Here is a 15868-nt window from a genome sequence, read left to right as displayed (position 1 = left end):
CGCCAATTAATCTCCTGTACCATAACTCAGGTCCCCAAAGAATCACTGTATCTTTGTGCAGCTGTGCCTTAAAGGGTAATTGCTTTCAACAGCCATTCAGGAGATGAAAACAGATGGACACGGTTCAACTACAGGAAGGTAGTAGACGCCCTGAATAAAGGATCCAGACAGACAAGAATACACAGTTGTATTTGATAAAGTTATCGCTTAAAGCGGCACCAAAGGTTATTCGATATTCCATTAAAGTTCTACAGAGTGTGGGTCATTCGTGAAAGCCTTTGAGCGCCGCTGGTGCTTGAAACCAGACATAGTCCTCCCAAGTAGAGGTCACATGCTGAGGAGCCGAGGCACTTCTGTTGATGTCTCCATCGCAGGACAAGTTAACAGCTAGTTTCCTCCCTCGAGTTGGCACTTTATAGTTGAGCTTGGGCCGGAACCAATCAACACCACAATCACGGTGTCCTTGGAGCATAACAACAGTGCCCATGACAGGGAGAGCCTTCAGCTCACTGAAGACATCCGCAACAAAGAGCGAGTGAAAGAGCTTGCGAACGCAGGATGCAGTTTTCAGGCTCTCCTCAGCACCGCCCTCACAGATACCCTCCAAGCTGAGCTCATAGAGCTCCTTGGGGCTCATGACATTGCCTCCAAGTAGAATAAGAACTCGAGGAACCAGTGTCAAACTAAACATTATTTCCAAGCGCTGGAACATTTCCTCCAGTTCTGTCAGCACCTGCTGGCACTTCTTGCTTGCCAGGTCCATGGAGGGTGGCTTCTTAATCACATCTCCATCCTGGAAAGCAAAGCAAAGAAAGATCACCACATTTCATTATTAGGAAACATTAGTACCAACACACCCTTCACAAAGCGTGGCCCATCCCATCCCTGAAAGTTAAGGAAGGTTCAAGGGTTTATGTGCCTTTTAAGAGATACAGGTACCCACATACGGAATCAGGAGACCCAAGATGAACACAAATGGCTGCCCTATAGCTACTCAGTTTAAATCTGAACCCCACTACTGAGGAATGTCCACGAGAATTACAAACTCCATCTTTTAAAGATCAGCTATCACTCCAAAAAACACCTACCAGCCTTTTTTCTTCAAGTTGTTTGAGTAACAAACAAAGCAGTGGCATGCTTTGAGCACAAAGTGGAACAACAAGAGATAAACAGCAACTTTTTGAGACCTTTAGCCACCTAACCTAAAGTTTTTTTTAGTTGTTTGTGGGTTGGTTTTGTTTGGGTTTTTTTAATGAAGTTGTGGTAACACTTAAGGATACAGCTACAACTGCACTTCACTTTACAAGTGTTTGGCACATGTGAGAAACTATGGACTAGGGTATTGTTTATTAAGATTTATGTTAAGCCCAATGTAAAGGTCAGACAGCAAAAGATATGAAATCGCTTATGCAAACAGCCACCAGACACCGCTTGTGTAAGGTAGGATAACCGCAATCGCTTACACAAACTAAACCAGATACCGCTTGTGCAAGATAAGATAACCACCAGATGTCCAGGAACCGACAGAAACAGGACAAACAACCCCATATAAGGACATATGAGTGAGGGGTCAACTATGGGACGAAGGAGGAAGACTTCTTACTTCGGCCTCAACGACCACCAGGAGGCAGAAAACGACCCCCTGACAACAACTGAAGCATGCGCAGAGTACCTCCACTACTTCATGAACACGGAAGTAAAGATGTATAAAAAGGGACTGTTTGAACTGCTCAGCACGGCAGTTGGTGGAGCGCAGACTCCCCTGCCGTCCAGCGCTGTTATTGCTCATATTCTACTTGCTATAATAAAATTTTAATTGGATTATGATCCGTTCTGGTCTCAATTTATAACAACATTTATATTTTACATATATAAAAGAATTAGTACAAGGCTACATTTCTTAGACTTAGGTGCAGCATGTAGAAAAAAGTTTCAGCTTGTGTCTTTACATACCTCTTTTGATGTTCTACTCGCTGGCTCAGTTTGACTTCTAGAAGAAGAAAAAAAGATGATCAGAACTTAAAATAAAGCACTCGTAACCAACATAAAGCCGTGAAAACAGTTTATAAAACCTGAACACCAAAACACTGTGTTCTGATAGTCTTATGAATATGGAAATTTATTTCTATACTTAAAGTGTGCTCTCCTGGTACATTCAGTGCAACTGAAATAAAACCCCAAATCCCATTCCTTCTTTGTCCCCAATTACTCTAAGATACAGAATACAGCAGTGCAAGAAGAAGCTCTCACATATTTTCTTTCTGCTCTCTAAGTCTCAAAACTATGAAGACTGTGCTACAGTTTTCTGTTCTTAAATAGTCAGCCATCCAAATGTGAAGGCACCTTCAGGCAATCTGTATAGCCCCACTATCACAAACAGGTACCAGATAGAGCACCTTGGTTTCTACACTCCCCTGACAAAACAAGAACAGTTGTCTGTAGAAAAGTGTTTCTTTGTGGAAGCCCAAGCACTGTGTTCAGGTACCTACCATCCTCTAGCCTAAAGTGACTACCAATAGCAGTAGAAACATCACCTGAAAGCAGTTCCAAGGATTTTCTGTGGTCGAGGAGGCCTGTGTTAAAAAAATAAGAAAAAAAGCCTGGATTACCAGAATTTGCTTTAGGATCATCTTGAACATGCTACAATATTTTAGGAAACACTTATGACACACAAGCCCTTGCCGAGATTCCACATACTCATTGGTCTGTACCTGCATGCTACTCATGAATCAAACATGCAACCGTCCATCAGTTAACAAACAATTCATACATCATCCAAAGCGTCCCACGAGCAGAGGCAACCCAAAGGCTGCTGTGCAGGTCCTGCACAAATAGAAAGGCTCATTCTTCCTGCCACTGCTACACCACCACCAGGCTCGCAAGTACAGCCACGTACCTCCTGAACATGAGGAAGTGCTTTAGATTACCGCACCATGGTTTCTCCATCCACTTGCCTTGAGGAAGATACTACAAGGTGACTAACGCATTTCTGAAGGCCTCTCCACCGTGACACCATGCGTTCAGCATTCCCAAACACTAACGACTCTACCAGTTGTTTCCACAAGGTTTCCAGCTGAAGGAATAGAAAGCTAACCTGCCCGATCCATTGGCAACTTTAGGAGAGCAGCGGCATTCATCCCTTACCCCCACGTGCAGCTATTTCTTGGATCTTTGATGCTAGTGGCACCTAGCCTCTCATTTTAGGGCAGCATTCCAACACCAGGAGAGGGTGCCACCCAACCAGAAATGGAGGCTATATTGACAAGACAGCACTAAGCATCCCCACCTAAATTAACCCCCCAAACCAGGCCATGTTTAGAAGCACAGTGCTGTGGCATCCAGAAAGTCTTGGTAGCGCCTGAAAGCACTGCAACACCTACTGCAGTAATATGCCCAAAGCTTACAGGGGAGCCACATAAATTCAGGGGGTTTTGCTTGCAGATGCTTCATGGGTACTAGGATGCTGCTGTACTGTTTGTTTGAGACACGCTGTAACGCGCCAGTACACTCTATTTATTGAGAACTAACATTAGAAAGACACGGCAAAACCACAAGTCAATAATATCTACTAACGGTGGAGGAGAGGTCTGTCTTGAAGAAGCCTTGAAAACATGACCATTCAAACCATGCTGATGCAGCTGATACAGAACTGGACTGTACGAATACATCGATGACAGCGACAATGCTGTAGTCAGGCTTACATTTGAGTATCTGCAATTGTAATCAGATTCTCTGTCCTCCATAAATCTGAGGAATACAGCAGTAATACCTGGAGCACAGAGAGCAGCTTAGGGTGAAATCAAACTTAGAAAGGTAACTACTAACATTTGGGAAAGTGCTCAACTGCTTTCTGAGCTTCAGGTTTGGAAAAGATCAACTGTTCCTTCACCGTCCTGGCACAAAAGGCAATATGCTTTAGGATGTTGTTCTTTTTCTCTTGCCCGACATAGACATTGTCTTTAGGAATCTAATAGGAAGCACTTAAGAATGAAACTTCTTGTTTGCACGGTTTGCCAGCTGGCCACTCTCAGTCTTTCCTCTGGAGACAGTATGCAGCCCACACACACACACCCCTTTGGGGTGTAAGAATACCCTGCCCCCCTCCCCCAAACAAAGGAAGCAGTCAAACACGGAGACTCGGACTGCTGGCAGATGGGAACAAATCACCAGTTCACACTGCAATGTGTCTCTCCGTTTACTCTAAAAGCAATACAAGCAAAAGCATACAATAAGGGATCTCTCTGCATAGAGGAAACAGGATGGAGAACTTGACTCTCAGAAAAACCAAGCCCAAGAACAAACCCAATTCAAACATCTCAACAGTTACCACTGTTGGAGCTTGAATGCCACGTCCCAGCGGGCTGAAAAATCCAAGTCTGCTTTGGGACAGATACCTTCAAATCTGCCCTGTCACAACAAAAGTTAACAGCAGCTTTAACAAGAAAGATACAACCGGAATGCCTCTGTAAACCAACAGCCACAAAGAAGGTGAACACACTGAAACCCCTCCCAAAGAACACAACGCGTTATGGCTACTTACCCAAGGTCTGTTTTGCCGGTAGCTTTAACTCCTCTAACAGGGACTCCCCTAACAGTTACCGATGAGTTCCCCGGAATCAGGGCATTATCATCTGTGTATTCTGGAAACAACATCAATACAGAGAAAGCATCAGTCAGTTTGTAAGAGTGATATTAACATGTCGTGACGTAGCACTTCAGGGAATCCCTTTACAGATAGAAAAGCAACATTTTACACACAGCGTCATGCTTTCATCATCTCACGGTACCTTTCCAGAAATCTTCAGGTCTGATAGTCAAACACAAGCAGCAAAATCTTTTCCATTTTTTTGGAATCGTTTCAATGCCAACAGCAAAATGGTCTCTAAAGTCACTAAAGCAGTGTCTGCTAAAGCATGAGGTTCTTTCCTGATCTAACTTTCATTGCTTTGGCTCCTGTTAGCTTACAAAACCCTAGAACATGTCTCTATAATAGCGAGCACGGAAGAGGACACCCCCACCCCGCCTCCCACCTTTTCAAACACATCCCAACCATCCATTTTGCCTTCCCACCATCTTCAAAAAGAGTCCACCATCTCTTTTTTTTTCCCCCCAGTGATGTTTAAAATCCTGTTTACTTTCAGCTTCTATTAGCATTGCTTCTATTACGAGATTTCCGTGATCACGGGGCTCGGAAAAATCTGAACAAGTTGGCCATCTTCACTCAAGGTTCACTGAAGGGTCTTTCCAAGATCATGTCACCATTTAGTCAGGACTCCTGCACCAAGTTATAAAACCCACGACCGTATCTCCACAGGGAAGATCTCCAAGAACCCCCTTTAGGCAGAACATCCTGGCCGAGTTCTTTCCTTCATCTTCTGAAGGTGACTTTAGGCACGCAGATGCTGTTCAACAAAAACGGAAATTCACGGTTATGTATAAAGCCCCAAAATCTGGCATACACGTGTATGACACTGAAATGTATTCCTTAGCTTTGCTCTGACAACCACTGGGGGATTTTTGCATTTCCACAGGGAAGACACTCTTACAGAAGTTCCAGTAAGTATCTGTGTCACAACCTGTACATCTGCCTCTACCTGCATGTCTATCTCTACTGCCGTGTGACACGCGACCCCGTAACACCCCCAAGACCCCTAACACCGTGCTGTTAAGTCTCCTCACAGATACTCTCCTGAACATACTTTACCTATCTGTAGGTAAACAGCGTGTTTAGGTCCAACCACTGGAAAGGCTGGGGCCAAAGTTACAGTTACCACAGCAGGCATGTCATTCTGTTTAAGTTTTAATACAACAAACAGGAAGAGGGAAAAAACCTATGAGTACACATTGTAAAGAAAAGACTGTTGAGAGAATGTCACAGAACCACAGGAAAAAAAGAAAAAAACAAAACAAAACACCCGGTAAAATTTGAATGTTTAAGGAATGGAAACGGTTTCCAAGTCTTTTTATTTCTGACAAGTCATATTCCAAAGTCTTTAATCACATGCAAGCTTTGCCAGATGGTAGATTACCAAACTGAAACAGCACGCTAAGTAATACAAAACCATTACCGTCTCTGAGAATCAAGCACCATTTCTGAGATTCAAAAGAACTTAGGGCTTCTCTAAGAACATTTTTAGGTATATTCACCATAAGTGATCTGCCATAAAACTTCAGTACTGCCCTGACACCGTCTAACACGCAGTACCACGACAAAAATGCACCGTTTGAAAGAAAAGAAGAAATGATGCCCAATAGCATCTGAATGAAAATGTCTTTGGTGTAGCAAAGAAGCTGTATTGGCAAGAAATGCCAAGTATACTTTAGACAGAACGCTCGTCTACAAGATGGCTTTCCAGGGTCTGCATACATTCTCACTCACATATACACTCTTGATCCCAAACGTTGCTACTGAGCAGTTTCTGCAACAGCCAAGCACCACTTTTCCAATGCGGTGGAGTAAAAGTAGCTGAAGACAAATTTCAGTCACCAAACCCACTTTTTTCCCCTTCAAATTAGCCATCCACTCCTTTTCTATCACGTTCAGCCTTCTCTGCCGGCTTTCAAAGAAATCTGGCAGGTTTGTGATTACAAGGCATTGTCCCACATTTCCTTATCGTTTTACCTAGAAGGGTTCCCAGAAACCAAACCCCTTCCACGCGCGGTGTCGCACACGGACCCCGTACGCTGCTGTGCCTGGCTGCGCACACAGCCCTGACGCCAGCTGCCAGCGCACAACCACGGAAGAGCAGCTCTGAGGCCCCAGCACAAGTCACCGCTGCCGGCCGCGGCCCAACCGCCTCACTGGCCGCCTGCGCCACCGCCAGCCGGCCGGTCCCAGCATCCTGCGCCCACCGCCCCCACGCACCTTCCATGGTCTGGGCGTTGGTGACCTGCAGGTCGCAGTGAGTCGCCTTCAGCCTCTCGTGGCCCATGATCTGGCGCCTGAGGTCCTGTCACCACCAGGCTTTCAACACCTGCTCTCCCCTCCTGTCACCTCCCAGGTTGTCCCCAACAGCTGTCCTCTCCTGTACCCCCCAGGCCTGTCCCCACCTACTGTCCCCTCCTGTCACCCTCCAGGCTGTCACTACCTGGTGACATAAGCTACATAAGTTAAAAAAGAAAATAAGAAAAAAAAAAAAAAAAAACGAAAACCTGCTTTGGTGAACACCAAAACACCCGTGACTTTCTCAGACTCTTCACTACCCCACATGTGAGTCAAGGGACAGGGTCTCCTAAAGGCTCTTTTGCGGGCACTTCCTGAAGACACCCCCATCCCCCACCCCCCACCCCACCCTGCTTTTCTACAAGGGCATAAAGAGGTTAAGAAGAGTTTCATGTCTAAGTTAAAGGAGGCAGTTTCTGAAATTAGCTTAGGTGAAAAAAACAAGGTGGTGTATTCATGGATTTTCTCCTCTGCAAAGCCATGAAGAAAACATGAAACGCACTCCCCAAAGGCAAAGGAGCAAACTGAGGGAGAGCAGCTCATTGGCACCTTTCAGAGCTTCAACAGTCTGGAGAAACGGGAAAAAAAACCATACAAAGATAAAGAGCAGCCAAGATGCACTTTTATAAAATGCACATTGGGGCCTGTTCCAGATCTCCGAATGACTTTCAATATTGCTTTGCTTGACTATTAGACCAAGGCCTAAAGTGCCGTGATAGCTTCTGCTTGCCGGGGCATGGTAAGATCACTCAAACGAGCGACAAGGTAACAAGTAAACACCAAAGGCAATAGTGGAGCTTACCGTTTCCCTCCACTGGCGACCAGCTGTGCAGTAAACCAGCTTAACCAGCCTCCCTAAGGATGGCTCTAAAGTCGCTGAAAAGGAAAAAAAGAAGGTAAGTCCTTAGCCTGAAATGTAAAGGCACCATCTTGGCTCCCAGGCAGGTGGCACTGATGGCCCAGCAGGGTCATGTCCCCACGTTCCAGGAAAGATAAAAAAAGTGCAGGACATGTTTGTGGGGTGGGTTTGATGCATCCTTTCCGTTTGCTGAAAGCCTGAGGAAGGATGTATTCCACGGTAGGACCGGTGGCACTTTAGACCTGAGGTTAAAATAGTGCTGCACTTCAGTGACGCTCCCCAAGCTGCTTTCACCACCAAAGAGAAAAAGATTTGCTCTCTCCAGTATGGTGGGAATGATACCATAAAGTCGGTCAGGGAGAAAAACCCTCTAAGACTTGCTTGCAAGTTTCAGAAGGCCGGCATTCTTTATGGCAGTGCTGGGAGCACGGGGGAATGTTTCCTCTGAGCGTGCTCACCCAGTTCCTCGAGGGTACGCACTACGGACAGCAGAGCACTTGCACACTCATAGCGCATTACACATGCATTTTCAGTCAGGCACGGGATGGGTTACAAGTTGCTTGCTTTAATGCAAACGAGCACACACCCTCAGACAGCACCGCTGAGGTTTTTTACTAGCTCCCCGTGCTCCCCAGGCGGGGCCTTGCCCTCTCTCGGGGGGCTATCTGAGTCAGAGGTCACGATCTCCCCCCACAACAATTACCTTTGTCCGAATTCCAACCAACATTCTGCGGATCGCAGCACTCTATCGGCTTGTCTCCTCCTGCGACCACAACATCCTCACCCAGAGGCTCTTTCTGCATCACCGAAGAGAACGCAGATCTTTTCCCCACCCATTCTTTCTTCCCCATCCTTCCCAAGGCTGACTCCCTGGATGAGAGGTCCCTTACTTCGTCACTTCTAACAGCTTTAGAGAGTCAGCTTGGCCTAACCTTTGTGCGCAGGTGTGTTTAACGTAGAGCTACACACCAAATCAGAGCGTGGCAACTGGGGAGCTCAGACATCTTGTCCCTTTGCCGAGCCAGCAGCTTCCCCTTAGCAGAATCCCTGGACATAAATGTATATACAGTGGAATCTATACAGTGGCATCAAACGTCCCGCCAGACACCACATCCGTCCCTAAAATCCTTCCCCCCAAACAACCCTGAAAGACTTCCCTTGACACCCTCCTCCACCCCAGGCTGTTCCTGAAATCATCCCCCACCTCCACCTCCCCGCCCTGGCCCTAAAACCTGTTCCCCCAGACCCTGGTGCAGCCCTCCCCCACCCTCGGTCCGTCCCTAAAATCCTTCCCCCAGATCCCCGGTCCTTCCCTAAAGGCCTTCATCAAACCTCCCGTCCGTCCCTAAAACCCTTCCCCCAGGCTCCCCACTCTGTTCTCTAAATAACACACACACCCTCCACACCCCCCCACCCACACCCCCCCACCCCCATACCCAGGTTTACCAATACACACACACCCGCCTCCTCAAACCTCCCCCACCCCCCATACACCCACTCCCACAAACACACATCCTTGCCCCACCCCCCACCCACACACACCCCGCTCCACCCCTAAACACCTTCATCGACTCCCATCCGTCCCTCCCTAAACCCCTTCCCCCCGCCCCCTCCCCTGCCCCCGTCCCTCTGTCCCTGGCATGGCCCAACTGCCCAGCACCACCAGACCACTCTGGCCCAAACACCATAAGGCAATGGTTCCCACCTGACAATAGCAAGTCGAGGAACATTTTTTTTTTTCCTAAACAGAGAGAGTTTTACTTCGTACCCTGCCGACTACGCCGAATTATGTTTTGCTGGCTGACTGGATACACAGCAAAGCTGAACTCCACATCAAATATAATCAAATCTATCAAGTATATCAAATAATGGAATATATCAAATGCAGTTTCTTATATTGCAATAAAAGCAAATAGCATGCAATATGATAAAAGGAACCAGTAGCAGTTACTGTGAGCGATATGATAAAAGAGCAATAGGAGCGAAGCATCCATTTGTTATCCCAAAGTGTTAACGTGACTAAGGAAAGGAGACATCACCAATTCCCACCCCAACAACACCCAGGCCCACCCTTCGGCTGGGAGCCCCCTTGCAGCCAGTGCCAGGAGTCTCTCGGGAACTGGGAAATTCCCCTGGGGAAGGTACCAGGAAGGAATTCTCTCGCTGCTTCCCACCGTGCATGGTAGCCATGTGAGGCACAGCACAAGAGTTCTGCTCCCTGCTTTCTCTGGTGAGGAAATTGACACAGCACATTTACACCCATACAGAACCAAAAAACATGGCTTGGGAAAGTGCAGGGCTGCTCCCCTGGAGAGGGTTCGAGGAAGGAATTCTCTTGCTGCTTCTCACCCTGCCCTGGCAGCCGTGTCAGGCACAGCAGAAAAGTTCTGCTCCCTGCTTTCTGTGGTCAGAAAACTGACCTCTTTTCCTTGGCAATAATGCACAGCCCAAAAAACTCACCTTGGCAAAGTGCAGCAGTGCTCCCCTGGAGAAGGTTCCAGGAAGGAATTCTCTGGCTGCTTCTCACCCTGCCCTGGCAGCCATGTCAGGCACAGCACAAAAGTTCTGCTCCCTGCTTTCCGTGGTGAGCAAAATTAATCCTTCAGCGTTGCAGTCGTTAAGAGCCCAAAAAAGTCACTTTGGGAAAGTACAGCACTCCTCCCATAAAGAAGGTACCAGGAAAAAATTCTCTTGTTGTTCTCACCCTGCCCTGGAAGCCATGTGAGGAAGAGCACCAAACTTCTTCTCCCTGCTTTCTGTGCTGAGAACATTGACACAAACCTTGTGCACTCATGCAGAGCTAAAAGAAAAAGTATCTCTTAAGAAAGGGCAGCACAGCTCCCCTGGAGAAGGTTCCAGAAACAAATTCTCTTGCTGCTTCTCACCCTGCCCTGGCACCCATGTGAGGCACAGCACAAAAGTGCTGCTTCCTGCTTCCTGTGGTGAGAAAATTGACCAAAACCTTGTGCACTCATGCTGAACCAGAGCTCACTTTGTGAAAGTGCAGCACTATTCCCCTGGAGAAGGTGCCAGGCAGGAATTCTCTTGCTGTTTCTCACTCTGTCCTTGCAGCCATGTGAGGCACAGCACAAATGTTCTGCTCCCTAATAGCTGTGTTCTGAAAATTAACCCCTCACATTTGCAATCGCATAGAGCCAAAAAACCCCTCACCTTGACAAGTGCAGCACTGCTCCCCTGGAGAAGGTTCCAGGAAGAAACTCTCTTGCTGTTTCTCACCATGCCCTGGCCGCCATGTGAGGCACAGCACAAAAGTGCTGCTCCCTGCTTTCTAAAGTTGGCAAAATTGACCGTTTATAGTTCTACTCATGTAGAGACAGGACTTTCTTATTCAAAAGCAAAACCCAAAAAGCCACGTAGCCGTGGGAAACCCTTTATCCTTCCGTGTGGCTGGTGACTTCCCATGGCTCTTCCGCAAGGCAGGAGAAACAACCATGAATTTGGAAGCCCACGTAAATTCAAGTACACTTAATCCTCTGACAGTCACTGCTTATGGGCCAGCAGTCCTCTCACCCCTCCACAGATCTGCCTCTTAGTCCTCTAGCAGTCATCCTCCATGGAGGGACCACAAGTCCTCCATACCTACCTACCAACTCACCAGAAATGAGTCAGACCACGCCAGAAGTGACACTGCCTGACCTGCAGGAGATATATTAGGCCTGTAACGATGGTTTCAAGACAGAAAAAACCACCACCATCCACCAGCCCAGCAGAAAAACAACCAGAAGAAACATCATACACAAACCAAAGGCCCCCATCCAAACCCCACAAAGGCAAAATAGCTGAAAAAAGGCACTCTCCACAAAAAAAAAAAACACCACACAGAACACATTATAAAAATGCCATAACCCCAGGAACACAGGGCCAACAAACACAGGTTCTGTCCATAACAATAACACACTTTGACACTAACTCGCCTGACCTCTGGCATACCATAACCTTGTTGCCCCCAAACCACAGCACATTGTAGCCCTAAGGCAACACAAAATGGAATACAAAGTACCTGAAGATCTCCGCCAGGGCCTTCAGGTGGACCCTGACCTCAGGCATCACAACCTTGAAGTGGAAGCCAGACGGAGGCACCAGGACATCACCGGCACCCATCTTCACACCCTGAAACAGAGCCTGGGATAAACGCTCCTGGGGACAGAGGCTGAGGCACTCGGAGGCTTTGAGCCGGCCAGCCACCATCACAGGGCTTCAGCTCATCATTTCTGTGTCAGAGCCACCAGGCAGGTGGCCCCATCCTCCCTGAGAGACCGCTCAGGGCACCTGTACCCAGCTCCAGGGGGCTGGATACACAGCCTCGGATCCATGGAGGGGAGGGGTGCTTTAATCCTGGGAGCAGGATTTCTAACAGTGCCCCTGGGGAGGAAAGCCTCCTCAGGCCTGGAAGCCTGAGAGACATCCCTGCGCTGCTCCACATGTCACCAAAAGCAGGGGCTGAGGAAGGCTGCTTTGGGGCCCGTCGAGGGAACCAGCTCCCCTGGGCTGCTCTGCGGCCACCGGCTGCTGTTGCTGTCGCGCGGGTCTCAGTGCTGCTCTGCAGTCAGCCGTCACCTCCCCGTGGGACACTCCCCAGTGCAGCACACGTCTGCACTGGCTCTCCCTGGGGACAAAGATCACAAGCGAGGGATGGGCTTGGCTTTGGCCCCAGCCCCAGGCTGCCACCAGAGAGACTTGCCACCCCCGCCCCAGCTGTGCGATGTGGGCACCACGTACAGCTGCAGATGTGGGTCAGGGCAGCTGTGGGCAGAGGGCAAGCCCCGTGGTGGTACCCCGGCACTGGCAGCAGGCAGAGCTGGGGAGAGCGAGGGGCAGCCCAGGGCAGCCGGCAGCTGGCGGCGGGGCCCGTCAGGGTGCAGCACCCTCAGCAATGCCCGGCTCCTTGCGCCTCGGCCCCAGGGCTGCAGCGCAGGGCTGGCCCCAGCTGGGGCTGGGCTGGGAACAGGCAGGCAGGGCCCCTGGCAGCCCCGGCACGCACCTGCTCCCTGCATGGGGCAGCCTGGTCCTTTGCAACCGACCCCGTGGCATCCAGAGAAGAGCCCTGCCCTGGGCCTGAGCCATCGCTGCAGGGATGAGGCCTTCCTCGGCGTCCGTCCCTCAAACCCCTCCCTCCAGCCCCCACGGTCCGTCTCTAAAACACTTCCCCTCTGGCCCCCAGTCCCTGCTGGCCCTGAAGGCCGGCCACAGCACTTGGTTTCAAGCCTGAGCTGGTCATGTCATGGCTGTTCTGGAATGTGGTACAGTGAAAGAAGAGATTGAAATGGCAAATGTTCCCTCTCAGGGTGGTCCCATGCTGGCAAAGGTTGTCCAAGGAGGTTGTGGGCTCTCTGTCCTTGCAGATCTTCAAAGGCCAAGGGCACACAGTCCTCTGCAACCTGCTGTAGGTGAGCGTGCTGGAGCAGAGGGCTTGGCCCAGAGGACCTCCATGGGTCCCTTCCAACCCCACCCTCCCGTGTGGCTCTGTGCTTTGCTTTTCCTCCTAAAGGCCCTCAACTCAGCCCCGATGCCCGCTGGAAAGGGTGCTGGGGCAAGGGACGATCCCAAACTCCTCCCCTTCCCAGGGTCCTTCCCAGCACAAGAGCTCCCCACTCCGGAAGACACGATGGCAGACACAGTCAGGAGAGGGAAAAGATTCTTTTATTGTCAACACCAGCTGCGAGGGCCCAGGAGTCACAGCGGTTCAGCCGGTGAAAATCAGTCAGCACCTGCAACGACAGAGTCAGAAAGCTCTGATAAGCCCCCAGAGGCAGGAAGAGGCAGGATTTGGTTCCCCCTTCTTTGGAGGACACTGTTTCTGAGGAATTCCTCATGACCCAGAAGGGAGAGCTCTTGCTGGCCTCCACTAGGGGCCTTCTCCCCAGGGGTGATGTCCCTAGGGAGCTGTGCGTGCGCAGGGATGCTGACAGTGCCCCTGTGCCACACAGCAGGGCTCGACGGGGAGCCCCTGGGGAGCTGCCGTGGGGCTCATCCCAAACCCTGCTCAGCACCAGCCCTCGCCGGCCCTTGCCAGCCAGCTGGGCTGACTTAGGGCCGTGTTCAGACTCGGGAAAGATGGGCAGCAGCGCCTGGTACGCACCTGGCCTTCCTGACGTGCTGCACCTTCCTGCATTTTCTCAGGTTTGGGTCAGCAAAATGAGTTCCTCTCTTCTCCGTTTTATTTTTGCTGTGCTGTCCCTCTCCTCTGCCCAGATTTCTTTTCTCTTTCTTTTCCTCGAGTTTTCCTTCTCCTGGTGGGATCCTGAAAAACTTTCCATCCCACAGCGTGATGAGATGGGGAAAGCCCCAGGCCCCTGCAGTGAGCTCTCAGGTCAGGCAAGGGGAGCTCTTCCTACCTGGTTTCCTGGGGCAGGCTGGTCAGTTTTTGCAGGCATGCCAGGGACTCTTCCGTGCCCTCGGGGGTGGCTGGAGGCAAATCTGGAGGTGCCTAAACCAGAAATTTGGGAGGTAACGGGTGGCAAGTAACGGCCTGGGGTAGTGAGGGCCTGACTGCCAAATTGCCATCTTAGCTCTACAGAGGAGATGCTGGTTTGCATCATGCCCATTTTGCACAGTCCAGCCAATGCAGCCTAGACTTGATGAAGCTGCGACGGAGTAGGATTTGAGCAAAAGCCCTCTCAAGGTGACAGCTACTCCCTTCTGTCCTTTTGTGGGTATTTTGTAGGTATGTTTTGTTTGATGAAGCAGATCATACTTAATGAAATGCATTCCAGAAACAGCCTTTCCAGTTTTCCTTAACACGTACCACTCTGGGGGGAGAGGAGGAGCCCCAAAGGCACAAGAGAGCAGCTGCCAGGAGGAGGCCCAGCAGCTACTTGGCCTCCTGGGAAATTACTGTCCCACTTGAGACATGTTGTCCCAGTGTCTGTGGAGCTGCCGTACCTCTGCCGCTTTGGGCCCTGACCCTGTGTCTCCCCCAGCTCCTCTTTTGATGTCCAGCAGAGAGGCGTCTGCATCCAGAAAGGCTTTTGCTGGACGCTGGGTGTCTGCTGTGCCTGCAGGGCCACTTTGCTCTTCGTGCTGCAGCTCTGGAAAGCAAAAGCACGTGCAGCAGCGTGACTTCTTGGAAGTCAAGAACATCTCAAGCAAAGCCCAGCCAAGCCCTACACCGCTTGTCTCCTCAACGTTGAGGTTTCTGGCATCCCAAGCCCCAGTGTCTGTGACAAGCCTCAGCCCCTCCTCCTACCTGTGCGCCTGTCCATGGGTGCTGGCACCTCCTCGGCTGATGGAGGGGAGAGGCCGGCCACCTCCCCCCCAAAGATGTCCCCGCAGTTTTCAATCAGGAACTCCACCAGCACGTTCACCTGCAGACATGAAAGCCTTGGTCTCAAGCCAGGTGCCTGCAGACGTGTCAAGCAGCCTTTCCCGCTGCTGACCCTTTGTCTGCGCAGGTGGCTGCGGCTGGGGGTTGCTCTTCCAGGCACCCAGCCCACCAGCCCTGGCTCAAGGGAGGAGGCAGCCAGGGACCTCTCAACAGCCAAGCTCCGATGGGCCGGGAAGGCAGCAGCCGGCTGCTGGGTAGGGCGTACCTTCTCGGTCACTGCCAGCATGGCCTGCAGCGGGAGCAGGTCCTCGTTGGGTGGGCTCAGCAGGTTGGGCCCGACGCAGATGGCCAGGTTGCTGCAGCTCATTCTGCTGGTGGCTGCGTTGTTGCCGATGTGCTGCAGCAGGGCCATCAGCCGCTTCAGGAGGAGGAGATTGGCCACAGGCAACTTGTCAGCCACCCTGAGGGAAGAGGAAGACAAGGCTGATGAAGCAGAGGGTGCCCACAAGCCGTGCCTGCAGCTGGCCCCAGGCGGGTGGGAGCCAGCAGCCGTGTTGCACAGCTTGGCAGCTGCCCGAAAAGACAGCTTTCTGAGGAACCCATGCTTTGCAGGCAGGTCCCAGAACTCTCCCGGTCCCTGCTCAACAGGCAGGCTGCTGCCCACACTTACGCTTTCAGCTCCTCCACCTTGGCCTGCTTGCTGGCCCTCTCCATGGCTGCCATCCAGTCCTCGTAGAGGTCGATGACGAGGAGCTTGGTGGGGATGCTTCGCAGGAATTCC

At 50.5% G+C, this 15868-nt stretch overlaps 1 protein-coding gene across 1 annotated transcript; it reads right to left on the bottom strand.

The window, feature by feature from the left end:
• Nucleotides 1-247: 247 nt before the first annotated feature.
• Nucleotides 248-794, bottom strand: LOC308057940 (MAD2L1-binding protein-like). Its single transcript, XM_080411951.1, has one exon. The coding sequence runs from the start codon at nt 761-763 to the stop codon at nt 263-265; it is 501 nt and encodes a 166-aa protein (XP_080268077.1). The 5' UTR covers nt 764-794; the 3' UTR covers nt 248-262.
• Between the last annotated feature and the right edge of the window lie 15074 nt (nt 795-15868).

Source organism: Falco punctatus (assembly GCF_963210335.1).
Source record: "Falco punctatus genome assembly, contig: scaffold_27, whole genome shotgun sequence".
Taxonomy (NCBI): Eukaryota; Metazoa; Chordata; class Aves; order Falconiformes; family Falconidae; genus Falco; species Falco punctatus.
This window is presented reverse-complemented; position numbering and strand designations above follow the sequence as displayed.

What these genes read in the sequence shown, in the direction of transcription:
- LOC308057940 (XM_080411951.1), bottom strand. Translation starts at nt 763, where the DNA reads ATGGACCTGGCAAGCAAGAAGTGCCAGCAGGTGCTGACAGAACTGGAG.